This window comes from Genypterus blacodes, unplaced genomic scaffold (assembly GCF_046128005.1).
Source record: "Genypterus blacodes isolate CSIRO-AG114 ecotype Tasmania unplaced genomic scaffold, CSIRO-AGI_Gbla_v1 ptg000015l_1, whole genome shotgun sequence".
Classification (NCBI taxonomy): Eukaryota; Metazoa; Chordata; class Actinopteri; order Ophidiiformes; family Ophidiidae; genus Genypterus; species Genypterus blacodes.
Genome location: NW_027466829.1, coordinates 5,234,570 through 5,254,288, shown reverse-complemented (window position 1 = coordinate 5,254,288; position 19,719 = coordinate 5,234,570). Strand labels below are relative to the sequence as shown.

The 19,719-nt window shown below is 44.5% G+C and overlaps 3 protein-coding genes across 4 annotated transcripts; 1 reads left to right on the top strand and 2 right to left on the bottom strand.

The window, feature by feature from the left end:
- Nucleotides 1–678: 678 nt before the first annotated feature.
- islr2 (immunoglobulin superfamily containing leucine-rich repeat 2) lies at nt 679–7,337 on the bottom strand. Its single transcript, XM_076169519.1, has 2 exons — nt 6,877–7,337; nt 679–4,030 (listed from the first exon to the last, which is right to left on the bottom strand). The coding sequence occupies exon 2, from the start codon at nt 4,019–4,021 to the stop codon at nt 1,892–1,894; it is 2,130 nt and encodes a 709-aa protein (XP_076025634.1). The 5' UTR covers nt 4,022–4,030; nt 6,877–7,337; the 3' UTR covers nt 679–1,891.
- A 325-nt stretch (nt 7,338–7,662) lies between these two features.
- sema7a (semaphorin 7A (JohnMiltonHagen blood group)) lies at nt 7,663–16,021 on the bottom strand. Of its 2 annotated transcripts, none has more exons than XM_076140515.1 (14): nt 15,460–16,021; nt 15,098–15,237; nt 14,380–14,424; nt 14,191–14,286; nt 13,727–13,826; nt 13,464–13,571; nt 13,095–13,243; nt 11,639–11,817; nt 11,043–11,139; nt 10,182–10,377; nt 9,523–9,650; nt 9,250–9,395; nt 9,096–9,151; nt 7,663–8,991 (listed from the first exon to the last, which is right to left on the bottom strand). In XM_076140515.1, exons 1-14 carry the CDS (start codon nt 15,581–15,583, stop codon nt 8,567–8,569), a joined length of 1,989 nt encoding a protein of 662 aa, XP_075996630.1. In that variant the 5' UTR covers nt 15,584–16,021; the 3' UTR covers nt 7,663–8,566. The 2 variants fall into 2 exon arrangements, with proteins under 2 accessions (XP_075996630.1, XP_075996623.1); XM_076140508.1 differs by having other exon boundaries at nt 9,096–9,154; nt 15,460–16,019.
- Nucleotides 16,022–17,326: 1,305 nt separating this feature from the next.
- commd4 (COMM domain containing 4) lies at nt 17,327–19,561 on the top strand. The gene is made up of 8 exons (XM_076137409.1): nt 17,327–17,432; nt 17,674–17,745; nt 17,858–17,923; nt 18,023–18,062; nt 18,183–18,302; nt 18,711–18,791; nt 18,914–19,090; nt 19,180–19,561. The coding sequence occupies exons 1-8, from the start codon at nt 17,430–17,432 to the stop codon at nt 19,218–19,220; spliced, it is 600 nt and encodes a 199-aa protein (XP_075993524.1). The 5' UTR covers nt 17,327–17,429; the 3' UTR covers nt 19,221–19,561.
- Nucleotides 19,562–19,719: the final 158 nt, after the last annotated feature.

Genomic DNA, 19,719 nt, shown 5'->3' with positions numbered 1-19,719 from the left:
TACAGAATGAATGCTCAGAGAATGTGAGTCATGTTCAATTTCAATTCCACTCACGTTTGGTGTAATTAACAGGCAGCAGCAGACTAGGAGCCGCCATATAAATTAAACGGTTTGTATTTCCTGTTTCGTTTGTAGACCTTTTACGTCTTAAAACACTTGATGCTTTTCTTAATTACTCATCAGTTCTGTCTCTTATTTGAAGTGGCAGCAATTTGGGGTGAAAAAGGTGAACGCCCACATGTTTCCCTGTGATTACTGTGAAAATAAAATTGAAACAAAACACGTCTTTTATTTGTTATTATTTGTCTGATTTAAATACGTCCTTCTAATGTAGATTCATGCAGATGTGCAACGATCTGCTCGTTATAGCGAAATGAATTAACCGGACAGAAAGGAGACAAAAAGCCGCAGACATTTTGTTTTTCTGTACATTGTCCATAAATGGACAGTGAAGCAACTAAGGAGTCATTCTCTCTTTAAAAGAAAAAAAAAGATAAATAAAACGTTTATATTTTACGCTCTACATTTCTAACAAATTGACTGTGTTGTGAAATTGAGTCGACTTAACAAATTCATTTTTCAAAATATATATATCACATAATTTCACTTATTTTTAAACAGTGTCCGGCGGTGAAAGAGAAAACCAGAAAAATAACCTATAAAGTTTCAGATGTTTTATTAATTCCACTTACATAAAATGATATCAAAAAAATCCCGAAAGATCACCGATTACTTTTTTTTTAATTTTTTTTAATTTATTATTATTTTACAACAGTTCACAAAAAACTCACTAAGCATCAAATTACAAGACAGTGAAGCCGCCGGACGCTCACACACGTCCACTGTGTCGTGGCTTCACAGAAACTCACTGACCGTCGTAGAAAAAGAGAATAATGTTTAAAACACATGACTGACAGAAACACCTACAGCCCCTATAGACTAAACACTCATCAAAGCACACAAGGGAACACGTGTGACATGCCATGGACACTTTAAGGACCATTGTAAAAAGCGAGAGCAAAGCAAGCACCCGTTGATTAAGAGGTTAAAGTCGCACATTTTTTTAAAGCCTTATACGTTACATGTAATAACATCTGTTGGTAAATATCTCACCCCTTTAAGCAAAGCACCACACGCTTTACGACAGTTAGAAAAAACCCTTTTTGATGTGAGAGGACCGCAAACAGGGCGCTGCTGTGTGCGTCACTAATTTTTCAATATTAGTATTTTTTATTTTTTTTATTTATAAATCTTGGTTGATTGCCTGAGAAGATAATTGGTCTGAGATTTGTTTTTATTTTATTTGTCTTTTATTTTATTTATTTTTGTACAAGAAGCTAAAGACAGTTTCGCACAGACGCTCACAGCTTGGAAAGATGTAACTGCTCCCTGATGTCTGATTTTTCCTTTAATCATATGGCTTCAAAAATACGTTTCTGGCAGTCGTATGTTTTGTTTTTTGCTTATAGCTTCTCTGTGCTCCAATACCGCAACTATACACTTTTAACAACACATTTAAGCAAAGAAATCGGTCCCGATGTCACAAAATGAGCATTAAAAGTCTGTGCCCTGTGTGAGTGAAGGAGACAATTGAACGCCACATTCTCCTTGTTTTGAGGTCTGATCAATAGTAAAGAGTTGTGCTGCGTTGTAAACACGTGTTGACGAGTGCTGCTTGTTCTGATTTTATCATCGACTACAAATGCCACACGACAGACGGAGTACTTTCTGAGGTAAACAATAAAAAAAAATCCACCTTTTTTTTCAGAAGCCATCGCTTTCCCGTGCAGTAATGTTGGGTAAGTTACCTGCTTGAATGTTGGCTACTTAAAAGAGAAGTATATGTTACAGTGTGTGCGCCCGCCGGCGTCCGTCCGCGGGGCTCAGCGGCTCAGCGGCTCGGCGGCTTGTAGTTGCCGTTGATCTCCTCGGAGATGTTGACCGCCTCGGCCCCTAGCGGCAGCCGGTCACTGTACTCCGAGCCCACCTCGAACTCCTCCGGGTTGGTTTTGGTTGAAGACCCCGGGATGGACTCCGTCACCACGCTGCCCTCGGCCTCCCCCTCGCCCTCCGCGTCCTCTCCATCCCCCTCGCCCAACCCCTCGCCTAACTCACTGGGGTTGAAGGTTTTCTCCGACCCTGCGAAAGACGCCCTGGGGTCGAAATCTCCGGCCATTTGTTTCTCCATCTGATCCGGATTCTGAGCCTTCATGATGAGCTTGTATGTCTTCCCCTGGTACTTGTATAACAAATGGCAGCAGGTGGCTCCCAGTAAAGGGACGGTGGCCAAAGCCAGCAGGAAAGTGCTGACAACCACGATTATAAGAAGGGAGGGGATCTTCTTCCTTGTTGTGAAGACAACTTGGACTTGGCAGTCCTGCCCCCCATAGGTGAGACAGAGTGTGTAATTGGTGCCAGGCTGTAAACCGTGGAAGCGGTAGGCATTAACTCCATCCTCTATCTTGGACCACTGAACCATGGAGTGTCCATTACCAGTGTTTATGCAGAGGTAGAGCATGTCCAGTGGGGCTTTATCAGACGAGGCCTGGATCAGACTGAAGGGCTCCTTGTTCACCGTCTCCAAGCTTTGACTCTGACTCAGGTGAAGGTTGGACTTGGGAAGCTGCAGCGGGTTCAGCTGAACTTTGGCCTCCGTCTCCGACACTTCCAAAGCAATGACGCCAAAATCGAACGTGTACTGCTTTAGGTCGTCCAAGGTCAAGTTGAAAGCGTGGTTGGAGATGTATTCACTGCCGTCTCTTATGCCGCAGTTGTTTGACACTGTGGGATTCTCCGCCGCCTGGTCTTTGCCTCCGGTTTTGGCTGACGAGCCTGTGGGATTGCTCATGGGCTTTTGGTCAGGCTTTGCCCAGTCGATCACATTGTTTTTGGAGGTCTTTGGCCCCAAGGGCTTGTTAACAGACGGTTGGATCTTGTCCACGGTGGAATCCAGCATTGAGTTGCTGGCGTGTTTTTGGGTGCCTGCCATCACCACTTTAACACCGCTCTCTGCCTTCCCTAAATCATTTATGGCAGAGCAGCTATAATTCCCATCTTCCTTTTTGCTCATGCGGGGGATGATGAGTGTGCCATTTTGAAAGACGAGGAATCGATTGTTAGTTGTTATATCGTTGATTGGTAAATCGCTGTTCACGCCGTTGGATGGTAATATGAACTCAAACTTCTGATTTCCGGCTGTCACGTCCCAACTGACCTGTGGTCTGGGGCTCCCCTTTGTCTCACAGTTTAAGATGACCATGAACCCCTCGTAGAGCTCTGTATTCTCGATGTTGGGCTGGTAGGTTATGGCGACAGTAGGGGCCTTACAGTCCATCTTGGGCATCTTTGTAACCATTGTGCCATTCAGGTGCGCAGGGGAGTCGCATACAACACAATTTGAGTCAGGGGCTAAAATCTTGGTTGTTGGGATCCAATCCCTCAGCCACTCCAGGCTGCAGGAGCAGGTGAAGGGATTGTTACAAATCTGAAGGTGGGACATGGAGGAGAGAGCATGAAAGGTTCCCTGTGCTATAGTGGTGAACTTATTGTTGTTGATACGCACTGACTTCAGCTCTTTGAGGTTGGAGAAGGCGTCCTTGGGGAGGAAAATCATTTCATTGTTATTCATTTTCAACAGCTGCAGGGCAACGAGGTCGTGCAGATCCTCCCACGGAAAGTTCACAATTTTGTTGTAGCTGATGTCCAGATTGCGAAGCTGGACCAGGGGGGACAAGGTGTCCATCTCTATGGTAACTATCTCATTGTGGGCAAGCCAGAGGGAGGTGACTTGAGTGACATTGACGAAGCTTTTGCTTTTCAGTATTTTGATTTTATTGGCAGAAAGGCTCAGGGTGGTGATGTTGGAGGGCAGATCTACAGGCACATCAAGTAGATTCTTGTACGCACAATCAGCAAACTGCCGGGCATATTTATCCAAGCAGATGCAGGGCTCTGGACAGCACTGCACAAAGCTAATCACGGCCGTCCACAAAGCCAGGAGCTGCAGGAGCCTTCTCGCCATTTTCTGCACCTGCAAGTATCAATTACCAAATGTTAGGTTTGCAGTTTACATCCATTATGCCCATAGACTCCAGCAGTAATGTAACAGGACACCTTGATGCATTTCATATCACTGCCACTTCAGATGTGTATTACTGGCTTGTGTGTGTGTGTGTGTGTGTGTGTGTGTGTGTGTGTGATGCTTCTATAGGTTATGAAGGCTCAACAATGAAATGTTGCATCAGAGCATTGCATTATATCATATTTAACTCTATTTAACACTATTGCTGCTGCTGCTGCTGCCACACAGTCTGACTTCAAGTATCAGATGATAAAAACTTCCCTTTTTCGCCGTACACATATAAACACGCACATTTTACGACTTTTGGACACTGATGCGCTTCATTGTATCGCGCGCGCGCACACGCACGCGCACAAGCTCTCGCACACGCACACGCACACGCACACACACTTCCAGCAGATTCAGGACCAGGCGCTGTCCCGAGCTCAGATCTTTGCGGGCAACCCGTCTCTGTCCGCGGTGCTGAAACGTTTGACGTGACCCGTATTCAGAACGCTCTACTCTCACTTTTGCGTCCAAGTGTTCCAACTCATCTCACATCGGATCAAACCCGGCTGCACTCATGGAAACACCGCATCCACCCCCACTTTAGATCTATCCGGCTGATCTCCTCCCCATCATATAAACTGTTTCCTGTAACTATTGAAGCATCCTACCTGTCCGGGTTTGACTTCCAGTTCCTGAGGTTTTATAAATCACTCCCGCGGGTTTAAGTCCTCTGAAAACACTTTTTAATGGCCGGAAAGCATCGAGTCGTCGCATGTGCTGGGTTCTTTCGCACGACTTTGGCGGGGCTCTGCGGCGTTGGTGCGGGGCGGCGGAGGGCACATTTTCCCCCGGTGAGTCGCTGTTGCGGTCCGACGGCGTGTTTTCCGCTCAGGAGTGTGTGGAGATGCGATGCGCGCTCCCGCCGCTGCCGAGCTGTGGGGGGGAAAGGGGGGTCGTGAACGCGCAGCCTCTCCCTGCTCTCCCTGCTCTCTCTCCCTCTCCCTCTCCCTCTCTCTCTCTCTCTTTCTCTCTCTCTCTCTCTCTCTCTCTCTCTCTCCTCAGTATTAAAGATACAGAAGCTCCGGGTCCTTCCCTCAAAGAATATTCATAATTTAGGATCTGATGATTAATTTAGTGACCTCAGCCCAAAGTCTCATCTTTGACCTCATTCGGTTTGGCTTCATTGTCTTTGATTTAAGTTTCAAAACGCGATGAAAAGGATCGAAAGAATGAAAAAGAACTGGATTTTATGTAGGCTACATTTGAGAGAATAAAAATAGGATGAATTAAACAATCTGCAGAAAAAACATGGACATGGAGTCTTTTCACAATGCAACGATCCACCTGTCTGGACTTTTGACTGCAACAAATCCTCGTTAAGTGAATTCTCTGCTAGCACCGTGACGCCTGGATTAATTTTTTTGGCTGTAACGATAAACGATAACAACAACAACAACAACAAAAACAACAACAACGGAAAAGCCACAGCACAACGGGAAGAAGCCCAGGCTGAAATCCGTGGAGCTGTGGGCCTCAGGACAAATGATACCAAACTGGAAACATTCCCTAAGATTTGTTTAAAATTCACAACGTCGTCCTAATTTAAAGCCTATTTTAAAAATCAACATCACTCATCGTTGTTCATCATGAATCACTGTAGTTTGTTCCTGTTCTTCGTTTGTGTCACAACAGGAGGCGCTTCGACCTCATTTGCTGTACAAATACTGCCACCCTGTGGTGCATCTGCAGAACAGTCAGTCAGTCAGTCAGTCAGTCAGTCAGTCAGTCAGTCAGTCAGTCTCTCTCTCTCTCTCTCTCTCTCTCTCTCTCTCTCTCTCTCTCTCACATTCACAACAGTCTACTGTCTGTCAGCAAGTATAATATGGAGGACTTTTATTAAAAGTATAATAATAGTTAATAGTAGTTAATAATAATAATAATAATAGTAGTTGTACACATTTGTTATCTCTTGTGAATGTATTTTACCCGGAAACGAACGTCCTGTGTGAGGATAGTGCCCTCTAGCGTGAAGGAGACGTAATTACACACAGCGTCCTTCTTGTAAATTGAGAATCTTCAGGATCTTAAAAGTCCAACTTGAGCCCCAAACACTCCAAGTTCTATATCGTTCTATATAATTAATCTGGGAGAACGCATTACAGGATAGAAACCCTGTGGGATTGGGACTGCACTGGAGTCCACTCTTCAACATGCTGTGTGTAAATGTAATACATTTATAAATTAATCACCTATTTCTCCTTACTTGTGTTGAGTTTTAAGGTCTAGGTTTCTCTTCGATAACTGCTATTCAATTGTGATGAAACTTACAGAATATTTCAAACCCATTGTACATCGTCATATTCCACCCAAGCAGCCAAAAGTCATAAAGCCCAATCAAAATAAATACAATTTCAACTTCTGGGTTTTGATTTATTTTCAAACGTTTCTCTATCTTGGCTTTGCTCCCATGACCTTGGTTGCACAACGGGAAGGAGATGCTGAAGCAGGAGCTACATTTCCCAGACCTCTGGGGCTCAAGGTCTGATGCACTCATATCGGCAGCCTGCCAGGAAACACACACAAGGGCTCACGGTCACTGTAATCCCAGACAATGAAGCCGATTGAATGGCGCCTTGTCTCGGTGGTGCTGATAGTTGCTGCCTGGCCTAATGGAAAACCACCGCATGAAAACGTAAGAAGCCAAACTAAAAGGTTGTCACCACACAAAATATATCCTTTTTGTTTTCATTCCGCAGATTCAGCAGAGAGTTCATCTCATGACTAAGTAGGGAAGCTCGGCTGCTCACCAGACAAGCGCACTTAAACCTCTTAGGGCTCCACCTGAAGCACCAGTGACCTCATCAGCGGATCAGCCAACCAGACCAGAGTGTTGTTGAGACAGGTGCTGCGTCACCTCCAGCTTAAGCACCAGACTGCAGAATCTTCCAAGTGATCGGACTCAGAGAACAGCTGTGGGTGGCCTTCTGTTATTGTGGTGTGTTACACTGCTGAGACAACAAAACTTGTGTCTCAACTTGTGTCTACGCTTCAGTTTAATGTAGGGACTCAGTATCAAAAGCAGAAGTGTGTTGTAATTGAAAACCAACCAAACCAACAGGAATGTAGGCTGGGCAATGTTGGTTGGAGTGGTTTTGGGTGGGGAGCATGTTCTAAGTTCTTACACTCAAATCACTGTAAAAATTGTTATTCTTCAGTCCTTACTTAGGGTAAATGGTCCAACAGCACCAACCAACTGTATACAAGCAACACAGCACAGCAGCGAGAGGGGTTATATGCAGACAAACAAAAGACAACAGCCCATTCCGTCTAGGAATCTTATGATCAGGGAGTCTCTCATTTACAGTTCATCCTCCCGTAAACAAGATGTGCTCACGCTGCAGTTGCCAGTATTAAGTGTTAAAAGTGGAATCAAACTGAAAGGTTCCTTAACAGACTGTGTGGTTAATTGCATGCTGAGGAATTGCTGGGGAATTTAATCTTGTATACATCTAAGAACCATTTAGTCTTATCTTTTATCATTTTTTTTCATCTGTTCAGTGTTTACAAATCCTTCAAATTACGTGAGACACAAATTAGGTTCAGATCAATCATTGTTTTAATCACAGGAACAACGCAAAGCATATCTCAACTTCCATTGAAATAGGAAAATATAAGTTAAAGTACCAAAATAGTAATAATAAATATATTTAGAGTAGTTGTCTTTACACATGGAAGGATTGAATGTGCTTTGATATAAATAAGCCACTGTAAGGTCATTAGCATAGATTGAAAGGCATCATAGATGTTAAGAGACACACAGATGCATCCTGACAGTGGAAACGTTCAGCAACCGTCGCACATCAGCTCTTCTGCAGGTTTGGGGCGGATGTAGCCTTTGAGGATTCATGCTGACATTACCAATATGGGGTGTTTGATTAAATGAATCACGCCCAAGAATTCCCCCAATTAATGCACACTGGAGCTTAGGGGAGTGTGTGCAGAGCAGAACATTGGACAGGAAGGGGCGCTGAACGCTCCACCCTTCCCTAAACAGCCAGAAAAGTGAGGCGTGGGAATGTGAGGTAGTTACCAAGATGCTTTGATGGTGGGATTTGGTCAGTCAAACACATGAGCACACACACACGCATACACACACACAAACACACGAACACACCCTTCAAAGCAAACAGACCATTCAACCTGTTTTGCTCCCTTTCATCTCTGCTTGCTCTGCTGACCTACCAGGAGGCCTCTTTCTGCTTGGCTCCTCTTTAAAGGGACACTCCTGCTGTGTGTCTGCAGAATTCCAGAATACAACCAATCCACCAAACACAGCTGAGTAACCGCTCATACAATTACTGTTTTAACTTCATATGAGCAGCTTTCCTGTTTCACGGGTGTTAGGCAGGATTTCCTCTGGTATTCCTCTGGTATGGACTGATTGCTGGCCTGAACAAACTACAATCACAAATGGCCTGGAGTTAGATTTGAGAAATCCTACGTGAAAAATTCCCCAACAAGAACAAGAAGCGGTCCAGTCAACGTCCTCAACAGCTGCGGCACAACAGCTGCGGCACTATTGGTCTTACTCTTTACATTGTGGTCAGGGTTGTGGGTTATTTGCTTAGTCACTCGATATTGTGCCACCACTTTTGTGAAGTCTCTCTCTTTGGAAACACACATGTATTCTCCATAGTCCTCCTCGGACATGGCAGGGTTGAGGTGCAGGCAGCTCGATTGCATTTGCTGACAAGGGATGCCGTCACGTACACCTTGGTGTTCCCAGGTGTAGTTAGCGTGATAAGAGTCTATAGGACACCACAGATAGAAGGGGACATCCAGGGGCACGCTGTGATTCCTCCACAAACCCACTGATGATAGCAAGAGGGTCCCTCTTCTGTTCCTGTTGACCTTCATGGAGTCTGAAGGGAAGGAAGAGAGGAAAATGGAGATGTGACCAAATTTGAACAAAGTGCTTGTGTGTAATACCAACAGGATTTGGAAGCAGCTGCACATCATTGGTTACCTTCTTGTGCTGTGGAGCACACACTTGTGTTTCCTACCATGATATTCTGAATGCCTCTGCTGTGGAAACACATGGGCAGAGGATGAAGATAATAATGAAGAATATAGAAAATAGGCGTTTGCAAGCTTCTTGTTTCCTGTTTGTGCAAACTTACGGGACAGTCGGGTTGCATCCAGATGAAGTCCAAGCACAGTATGGATCACGGGCCAGAACACAATCTTCACAGGATTTGTTGTACTCCTGACACCTCTGGAGGTCCACCTCCATGATTTTCTCCGGGAAGCCCACCATTAGCTTTTTCTGACCACGAGAGCGAGAAGGGAAAGAACAAATCAAAGATCATTAAAAGCACTTCACAGGCTTCCCATCCACATCTGAATTCAAAAGTGAAACATTGCATTTTGAAGTCGTTTTCAATGAGCCGCACCTTTTTGGAGTCCAGATGCATCCACTGTATGGCTGACTGGCTGGGGAGTTGTGTTTCAAAGAGTTGCATTTCAGAGATGATGAAAGGTTTGGAGTCGACCTCTAACACTTTATGGATTTTTCCAGAATCTGTTCGATTACATTACATTACATTACATTACATTACATTACGAGCATTTGGCAGACGCTTTTATCCAAAGCGACTTACATTACATTACCACCCTTCGCAGAGGGGGGAGCAATTGAGGGTTTGGTGCCTTGCTCAGGGGCACCTCGGCAGGGGCTCGAAACCGGCGACCCTCCAGTTCCCAAGCGGAAGCTCTACCCACTGAGCTACTTCTGAGCACAAGAGCAGCAGCAGGGCCGGTCTATTCCCACTTCGAGAATCTATTTTATTCTAATTGTTTAATTGTATATTTGTTGATAATTCTTGCATCCTTCTGTTGATTTGTAGTATCGGTTGTAATTTTGGGATAGTGATGTTTTGTTATGATATAGTTCAGTTTGCACATGTTACATTCTGCTATATTTTTAGCCCATTGTCCTTTGTGGAGATTACAAACAGAGCATGTTGACAAGCCAGATCAGCACAGAAATAGAACTACAACAATACTGAGGTCTGCGTGTTGAATAAAGTCTGGGTTCCGGGCGAGGACATACCGGTGGCCAGGAGCAGGATGTTGTACGTATTCTGGTCGGCCGCCTGAACTCTGTCCACAGCGATCCTGGTGTAGCTGCTGCTGCTCACAAAGAACGGAGCCTTAGGGTGGATGGAGTGAACCCAGGTGCTCATCTCAAAGTGTTCCTTCATCACTTTCAGAGTGGCAGTCGGAGTAGCTTTGCTGTTTTTGCGGCACTGGAATACACACAGAGAAACCTTTTACTCTCAGAGTGGAGTATCACACACCTACTGTCCTTCTCTTGACCCTCACAGATTGGAAACATACATTGTGCTGGTGAGGTAAGGCAGACCAGAAAGGAAGATCAGATCTCATCGCATTAGTCAAAGATTTGGCACAAAAACGACTCATTGTGATTCGCAGCAAAACATTCAAGAGGGTCGCTTGGCTCAGGCACAGGGGCAAGAAGTGAGAATATAAACTGTACAGTTTTAGGTCTACTCTGGAAAAATGTGTTCCAGGTGTATAAAGCTGAAAGAGCTTATAGTTTACAAGCAGAATATACAGACTGGGCTCAAGCTGGAAGTGCTGGACACGTGAGAGGAGAGGGGAACAGTTTATCTCATGACTACAGGACAGGGCAGGATATTTAGAGACACTTATGCGTTACTATGGGTGGACCACAACTATGTGAGATCAGGACACAATGAGCTCAGCATGATGGAGTAAATGTTCTTGCTATTTTGAACCTTATTTCCATGTGGCAGACTAAATGCGCCTGCACTAAATCAAGCTGTGGAAGAAAAACCAAAACCCCCTCAGAGGAAAGTCTTTGTCAGAATCTGGACAAAGCTGCATCAAACCCCCACCACCCCTGAACTGAAGAGAATAACGATCTTACAGTTCTTGGAGGGTTTTCGCTGGAGCCCTTGAAGTCTGAGGTCGCAAATACGTCCTCAATGGCTTCTATGGAGTAAACGCAAACTGCTGTAGATTTCCTAGAAGACAAGTGTCAAATCAGCCACAGCAACAACACACATCTGATCACCTTTGTAAATGAATTACTTCCAACAGGAGATCTGGTTTGCTCCATTCAATATAGAGCAGATGCTGCCACGGCAACCCATTATCCAAATGTTGACATCTGGCATCTCGCTTTCAAAAATCAATCTGCGTGAGCTTCATCAACGTCGCGCTCAGATTCATCACTTTGCAATCTAAAACAAACATCAGACGGCTATATCTACACACACACAGACCTCAGCTTAAAGCTACAAGTACAACACTAAAACTCCATTACTTAATTTGCCATTGAAATCTAAGTCTAATTTAAGTCTTCACCCTCAATGTTATTGGTTGATGCAGTATATAAACGAGTTCATATCAAACCCTGAGGCAGAGTTGCTATGTTGGGTAAACAAGCCCAAATGAAGAAATGCTGAGCTTTCAAAAGTTTGCTTCTGTTTTCTGATAATAAGGGAAGAGAAAGTGTCGAACCAGCTGCTTGTGAAGAGAGCGTAGACCCTGGTCTCCCTCCAGTCTTCGGCGTGCAGGACAAACACGCCTAAGAGGCGATTAAAGTACAGCCACTCGTCTGGAAACCCGCAGACAAGCCGAGCCTTGAGGAAACTCGTCCATTTCTGCTGGAGCTGTAGCTTTGGTCCGCCCTCGTCTACCTGCAAAATGATCATCAGCAAATTAGAGCAGGAAGAATCTCAGGAGAGTCATTTGATAGTTTGCGCTTTTCGCCCTCCTTACAGGGCTGCAAAGATATCAAATAAGCCTAACAAAGCTCTTTCACTGCAGCAGCCAATGCTGTGCCAGGTTAGCAGTGTGAGAGGAAACCTGCAACAGACAGCTGAGCCACCACCGATCCCACAGGTGGTGAGTAATGGCAGAGGCTGTAATGGTAGCAGCAGTAAAAACACAGATTGCCGGTAAATAGTGGCTGATCTTTGCAAGTGTTTCAGGAAGAAACAATGATTAAAGGTCAAGAACAGAAGGACGCCATTTAGACCGGTGTTCATTTGTGTTTGCATGTCATGCAAATTCAGCAGAAAAACAGCAGACGGTGCCTCACACAGAGATGCTGAACTCTGCAGCCGCACCTTTTGCTTGCTCCAGTGAAAACTTCAATGAACTTGTGTGCCCTCAACGTTAAGCAATAGTGGACATTTCTAAAATCTAATAACCTCTTGGGTTAACCGCTTTTATTTTTATTCATTATTTGCTGACTGGAGCTCATATGAGACCAAGAATATGGCTGCTGAGGATGAACTTCACTTGTTGGGTTTCCTCGAGTGAACTCTGCGTCTTTCTTGCAGTAAGAGACACACACCACAGAGAGAGAGAGAGAGAGAGAGTAAGTGTGAGAGAGAGAGAGAGAGAGAGAGAAACTGAACCCCTGAAGAGACAGTAGGTTGACAAACAGGGCGACGGCAGAAAGCCACGGCCGTTGAAGGTTATGTAGCAATGACACAGTAGTGTGGACACAGAGCTCTGGATGACATCAGTGTCGTTAGTGATGATGTCATCGACAAAAGAGAAAAAAAAAATTTAGGGAGTCAGTGGGTAGTGCTTCTGCTTGGGAACCGGAGGGTCGCCGGTTGGAGCCCCTGCCGAGGTGCCCCTGAGCAAGGCACCGAACCCTCAATTGCTCCCCCCTCTGCGAAGGGTGGTAATGTAATGTAAGTCGCTTTGGAGAAAAGCGTCTGCCAAATGATCGTAATGTAATGTAATGTAATTAGTTAGATGATCTCATAGGTATAGTTTTTACAGGATGACATCATACCACAGTGCAGGCAGCTGCAGAGCGCATCATAGGCATAACCGTCAATCAATCGAGGGGAAACTGATCGTTTTGTTTTTGCGTAGTGTTAAATTGTCGTGAGTCTGGTGGGGTTCCCTTGATAGCGATATGAGAAGGTTGTTTATGAACTTTGCGTCTTTTTACCTTGCAAACTCTGGCCACTCTGGTTATCCAAGGGTAGGTGTCTGGGCGATCCTTGGATATCTCGTTCTTCTCGCGGAAGAAGATGAAGATTTTCTCATTGTCTGGGTCTTCCTTACGCTTCACCCACTCCGCGGAGATGAACGTGGGCTCTGTGAGAAGAGGAGGAGGAGGAGGATGAAGAAGATGTTTACTGAACCAACCGGTAATTTACTGCACCGCCTGCCCTCTGATTAATGCGTGTCACGCAAGAAGCCGTGCAGGGAGAAGGAAAACAAACCAGATAATGAATCAGTGTTAGTGGACGTAGACACATCAGCTAATTATGTGCCTCCATGCATGACAACCATTTCATTTTCACCATCTACTCACCTGAGACCCAGCTGACATCCATCCACACATCAGTGTCGCTCAGTTTCCTTCTGAACTGTGTTGTTTTGCCCTCGCCATCCAAAGGTGCTGCTGCATACAGAACCCCGTCTACAAATAGCAGAGACACGTTCTATTATTTAGCATATCAGTGTGCAGGGGATGTGTTACGTAAGCGTGCCACCTCCTCCATGAAACTGATCTTTAGGCCCTCAACAACACCGGCGGCGGCTCCACGGTTGTGCCAGAAGCTGTATTTTACACACCTACTGTTATGGAGAGGGAGTTGTGCGTATGGACAACCGGAGAGATGCCTTCCGCCTTGTAGATCTTGATGTCCTGCGATTGGTTGTTTTCAGGGGAAGGCTGCAGACGGAACAACAAAGACGTTTTATATTATGAGATTAAGATTACGACTGTCTGATGAGGTAAAAAAAAGAGCAGAAAAGGACGGAAATCCAAGCAGCGTGTTTGTTAGTGTGTCTAGACATGTTTGGAAGAGGTAAAGGAAAAATGCCTCACAACAGAAAACCCAACACCACTCAAGACCCCTAAATTAAAGTTTAATCAGACCACAGGAACTTGAACACAAGCCACACACTAATGAGATCCTATCCGCCCTTACCAGGAAGACGAACAGGCTACCCACAAGCCCCAACGTCTATAAATTCTGTAAATGTTTAACAGAAGAGACATTAAGTGCAACATATATTCAGCCACGTCAACTCACCAGGTTCCGACACCACGGGTTGACTCCATTCGTACCGCAGACAAACAGGTCGCCCTGAAGCTTCTCGATGACGGTGATGACGTTTGCACAGCTGCCCTACAACGATGTTAAGAAGATTTAGAAAAAAGTCACACTTATGATCAGATTCTCGGGAAGAGTGACACAAGGCGTCTTTCTGAAGGGACCGACCTGTGAGCACGGCAGCTGCTGCTCCTTCTGCTCCAGGGGAAATCCCTGCAATAAACAAATCAGCCTTAACTCCTGTGTTACCTTCAAATCCTTGTTCTCTTTAGAGTTTTAAAAGATGCTGGAAGCTTTCTTATCATTTGTTTTAGACGGTGAGGACTTTCGCATCACAACTGGAGCCAGAAACATGGAGATTTTGGACCTCATTAAATATTTGAGATTAAAATGAAGCCAATGTTATTTCTCATCACACCCAATATTTCTATTCAAATGGATTTATCTTTAATGGAAAACAGTCGTCTAACTATTTATTTGAAGTTAATGCCAAAAGCTGAAGATATGCAATTGCAGCTAAAATCCACAAAGACCTACATAATGACATCACTTTCATCAAACATTACACAATTTTCCTCCTAATGCAGGGACCCTCATATTAAGAGTTTATGTTTCCCTTGCGGTTTGTTTGTCTGCACCCTCCACCTGCTCTTAATCAGCATCATCTGGCACTGAAAGGTTGCAGCTTTCAGCGCTTTTTTGTGTGCAGTTGCCTACCACCCCATTGTATCAGACAGCTGGTACACTATGCCCACTAATCATGAGTGGGCTGCAATGCAACCCCCCCTGCCCCCCATGTCAGACTCATGGACCTACAACTGTTTACTGAGAATAATATCAACTTTTTGCAACCTAATATAATAAAACATAGATTTGAATGACTCACCTCTATAACATCAAATTTGTCCAGCCCACGTTTAAACAAAGTGCCAGCTACTCCAACATACAACTCTTCAGACTCCTCGTCATAAAAGAACACCGTATGGTCCTGATAAACATCATATTCCAATGCGGTATTGATGCCATCTGAAAAGGAAAAAACTAGAAGATGCAACTGGAACCTTGTACTTTGAAAATCAACTCGCTCCATTAGAGAGTAACATTAGATGAAGAGACGCAGACCGAGGAGGATTTGAACTCCTCTGTAAACTCTTCTTCGTCACGGAGGCGCTAGATTTATTTATGTCCAATAGTTCTCAGAATCCTTATCGTATTCAGTTTAATTTAGAAATGATTTGAAACTCTTACCTTTGCTCAGAAGAAGTCTGGGTATGTTTCCCTCTCCCAGAAATGGCGTCTTGCTGCATCCAACAATAAGAATCGGCTGAAAATGCGCAGCGAGCCAGAGGTGAAGAAGAACTAAGTGCCTCATTTCATGCGCCGGTGTGTCCGCGGAGTCTCAAGCTCGTCAAATCACCAGTGTGTGAGCGTGAGCACTGAAGGTAGTGGGTGGGTGGGTGGAGCGAAAACGTATTTATTACATGAGCAGCTAACAACCATGACAATGTGGCGTCACTCACCTAAACACACAGAATACATATGTCACCAGCTCAAGTCACCGTTTCTTCATCTCCTTATGTTATCTTGTCGACATGTAAATCACATTTCCTAGATCAAATCAATATTTTCCAATCAATATTTCTCCCCTTGTTCTTTCTTTTATCTGTTCTCCCCCTCTGTCTGTATATAAAAAACAAATTCAAAAATGTTCCATGACTGCAATCAACCTTAATTGTTTTCCCTTTTCCTTTCCTGGCCGTCCATTTCATTCCTGGATTTCCCATCAACATCTATCTGAAAGCAGACTGTTCCCTTGACGTTCCTTCAGGAGACAACGCGGCGGTAAATCACTCTGAATAAATAAGCTGGTTTCATCCGTTTCGTCCAGGGAGGCAGTAGCTCAGTGGATAGAGCTTCCAGTTGGGAACCGGAGGGTCGCCTGCCGAGGGAGGTGCCCCTGAGCAAGGCACCGAACCCTCAATTGCTCCCCCCTCTGCGAAGGGTGGTAATGTAATGTAATGTAAGTCGCTTTGGATAAAAGCGTCTGCCAAATGCTCGTAATGTAAGCATGCAGGTACGCTAAGCCTGGCCCGCCCACTCAGCGCGCTCCCCTCGACACACACACACACACTTTGCGGAGCATCACACTTTGCGGAGCATCACACCTTGCTCCCCCTTCCTCCTCATCTTTTGACGTTGCCCTGTCACTTGCAGGTATGCTCAGCCTGGCCCACACACACACACACACACACACACACACACACACACACACACACACACACACACACACACACACACACACACACACACACACACACACACACACACACACACACACACACACACACTTCACACTTCACACTTCACACTTCTACTGGCCCTGTAGTTACTTGGTATCGGATCGATACCAAATACCAGGTAGCGCCCATTTCTAGAGTCAAGTGGTGTGTCTGCCCCGCCCCCCTCTCTGTTTACACATCCTTAAGTTATTATCATTATTATTATTATTATTATTTTTTATCAATTCTCGTGAATGCCGCATGCTGGTCGCCATGCTGGCCAATAATAACAAAGCTCTGTCGTAACCAGAGCTGGGACTGAGCACTGAAGGTGAAACCTAAGCAGCGAATGGAAAAAAACTGGGAGCCGGCTCTCACTCGATTGCGAGCCGGCTCTTCTGATTCACTACAAAGAGCCGGCTCCCAGAGCCGATGCTTGTGCGCATGACCCATCACTAATGGCTATTAGGGCCATTGTAAACACTGAGGGTTATCTTAGGTATATATTTAAAGGTTTTTAAGAGACTAAACAGGCGCTATCATTCAGAAACCAGACTGTGTGTCTAGTGGGTCGATAGAAATGGGGCTGCAGAAGTTGACCGAGTCGTGTCCTTGTTGATACTTATATTAACTCCAGGATTATCATATGGTTCCCAATACTGTCAATTTCACGCTTCAAACTGTCAATAAAGTCGTCGTTTTCTTTATTCTATCCCACCACCTTGCCGTTTCTCGATATTCAGCAACCGTGAAAGCGAACAGGATAACTGCTTAACACCGTGAGAAAGTATTAGTGCCATTTCGCTCCTAGCCCTATCTAAATCTGCAGCCTCAACTAAAACCCCGCCCACTATTTTTTCGTCCAATCAGGGAAACTACTTCCGCGTCTCATTGCTATCCCTCCTCCTCAGCTGACACCGCTACAAACGAGACACAACTATGGTAAAATACGCGATCCTTCATGATATTATGTGACGTTTTACTGTTTGGAATAAAGCAGACTATGTAGACACTTAAACCACGTAAAGAATTCATGCATTGATTATTGATCTACCTCGCGATGTGTGTGTTAACCACGGGTTATCGCTAGCTGACGTGCTAATGTGGTGGTTTCCATTGATGGTAGATGAATGTATTTCTTGCCGTTTAAGGGGTTTAATCATAGTCTGCTATTATTTTTTAGCGGTTCCGGTTTTGTGGAGACCTGGACTGCCCAGACTGGGTGCTTGCTGAAATTAGCACGCTAGCAAAAATTGTGAGTAATAAACAAATAACCAGATGTTAGAAGAAATCCACAATGATGACGACTTCATTTGTTGTTTATTTACAAAAACAATCTTCCCCCCCTTCCTCACTAATCTGAACAGTCAAGTGTGAAGATGAAGCTACTCTGTGCTCAAGTGCTAAAGGATTTGCTTGGTGAGGGCATCGATGTAAGTACTAACCGATCTGTGAGGGAGAATTTGCGTAATTCATATAATATTATAACTTATACTCACTCCGGTTCGTTTGTGCCATCTCCTCTCTCTCAGTATGACAAAGTTGGCAAGCTCACTGCAGATGCAAAGTTTGGTAAGTTAGAAATCATACTACACATTGCTCGTAATGATTTATTGTATTGGAAGACATTTAAAGTTAAACTCCCCCCACTAAACAAAGCATTGGGTATTTCTTCTTTGTTTTGTGTTGCAGAGAGTGGAGACATCAAAGCCAGTGTGGCAGTGCTGAGCTTCATCTTCAGCAGTGCGGCAAAGCACGATGTTGACAGTGAATCTCTGTCCAGTGAGCTGCAGCAGCTCGGCCTGCCAAAGGGTAGGTCACCTGATGTCACTTCTTTTGTGTTTGCATGGCGCACTGCACCTCTCCCGCATTCAATTAAGAGTCAAAAGTGAGGTCACGCTGCTTTATGGACACAATATAAAGGTTGAGAAGCGTCAAGTGTTAATGCAGATAAGATCAAAGTTTAGCTTCTGTCCCCAATAGTGTCTACTTTTTATAAGTATGCAGGCCCTCCACACAAAATGTAATGTCTATGTTATGATTGTCTATGGTAGAATGTATATTTACACAGCAGGACCTACAGATTCCGTATAAAACACTTAAAGGAGCAGTTAAACAGGGCTTGTTGTTGTTGTCTCCTCTACTGTAAATTCTCTTCTAAGATGATGTGCATTTTATTTTAACACCACTGAGTTATTAATTATACACCTATTCTTCCAGAACACACAACAGGGCTGTGCAAATCCTATGAAGACAAACACTCTGCACTGCAAGACAAACTAAGAGAAACAAGCCTGAGATGTAAGTAGTCCTGTTAATTAATTAGACCCTTTAAGTGAGGAAGATAAAAATAGCTGCTGCTGAGTGCTGCTTTCTTTAGATCAATGAAGACCATTAACTCTATGCTCCATAATGAATTTCAGTGGGTCGCCTTGAGGCTGTGTCATGGCGGGTGGACTACGTACTGAGCTCCAGTGAGCTGAGGACGGTGAACGAGCCGGTGGTTCAGCTTAAACTGCAGGCACAGGGGGCAGAGTCGGGCTCCACTGAGACCACGGTCGTTACTGTGTCTGCTGATAAGTTTAAAGTCTTGCTCGCAGGTTAGTTCAACGTATTTTGCAAATGACAACAACAAATTGGTGATTTTATGTTTGTTATAATTTCAGTTTTTGTCTTCTTGCTTCTACAGAGCTTAAACAAGCCCAGACTATGATGAATGCACTGCAGTGAAGAGTGAGTGTCCACTGCCAAAGTTCATTCAAATGAAGATAGATACCGACTGTGCCATACTGAACAAAGACGATTTCATGTGTACTTATAAATGTCAAAGCTTGGCCATGAGTTAAAGGCAGTGCCCTTATTTGGGCTGACTGATATGTGGTTTTTGCCTCAAACTCAGTATTCCCTGGTGATTTGTCACTAAAGCAAAGATGTTAAATGGACCATTTTTGTAAAACGATGTATATAAGTTTGTAAAAAGCGAACTATGTTGATATGCTTGTGTTTTACAGTTTACAAATCCAGAAATAAAACATAAAAGACCAAAACTCCGCTCCGTTGTACTTTCCTCAATGACTACGAGTCCCATAATGCACCTTGTGCGCGACGCTCACCTGGTGCCGTTTTCTTCCTTGTAGTGCTGAAGTCTGCTCAAGAACAAATTGGTTTTATGTCGACATTGTCCAGAAACATGTCGTCATAGTTACCATGACCTTGATATCACAGAGAG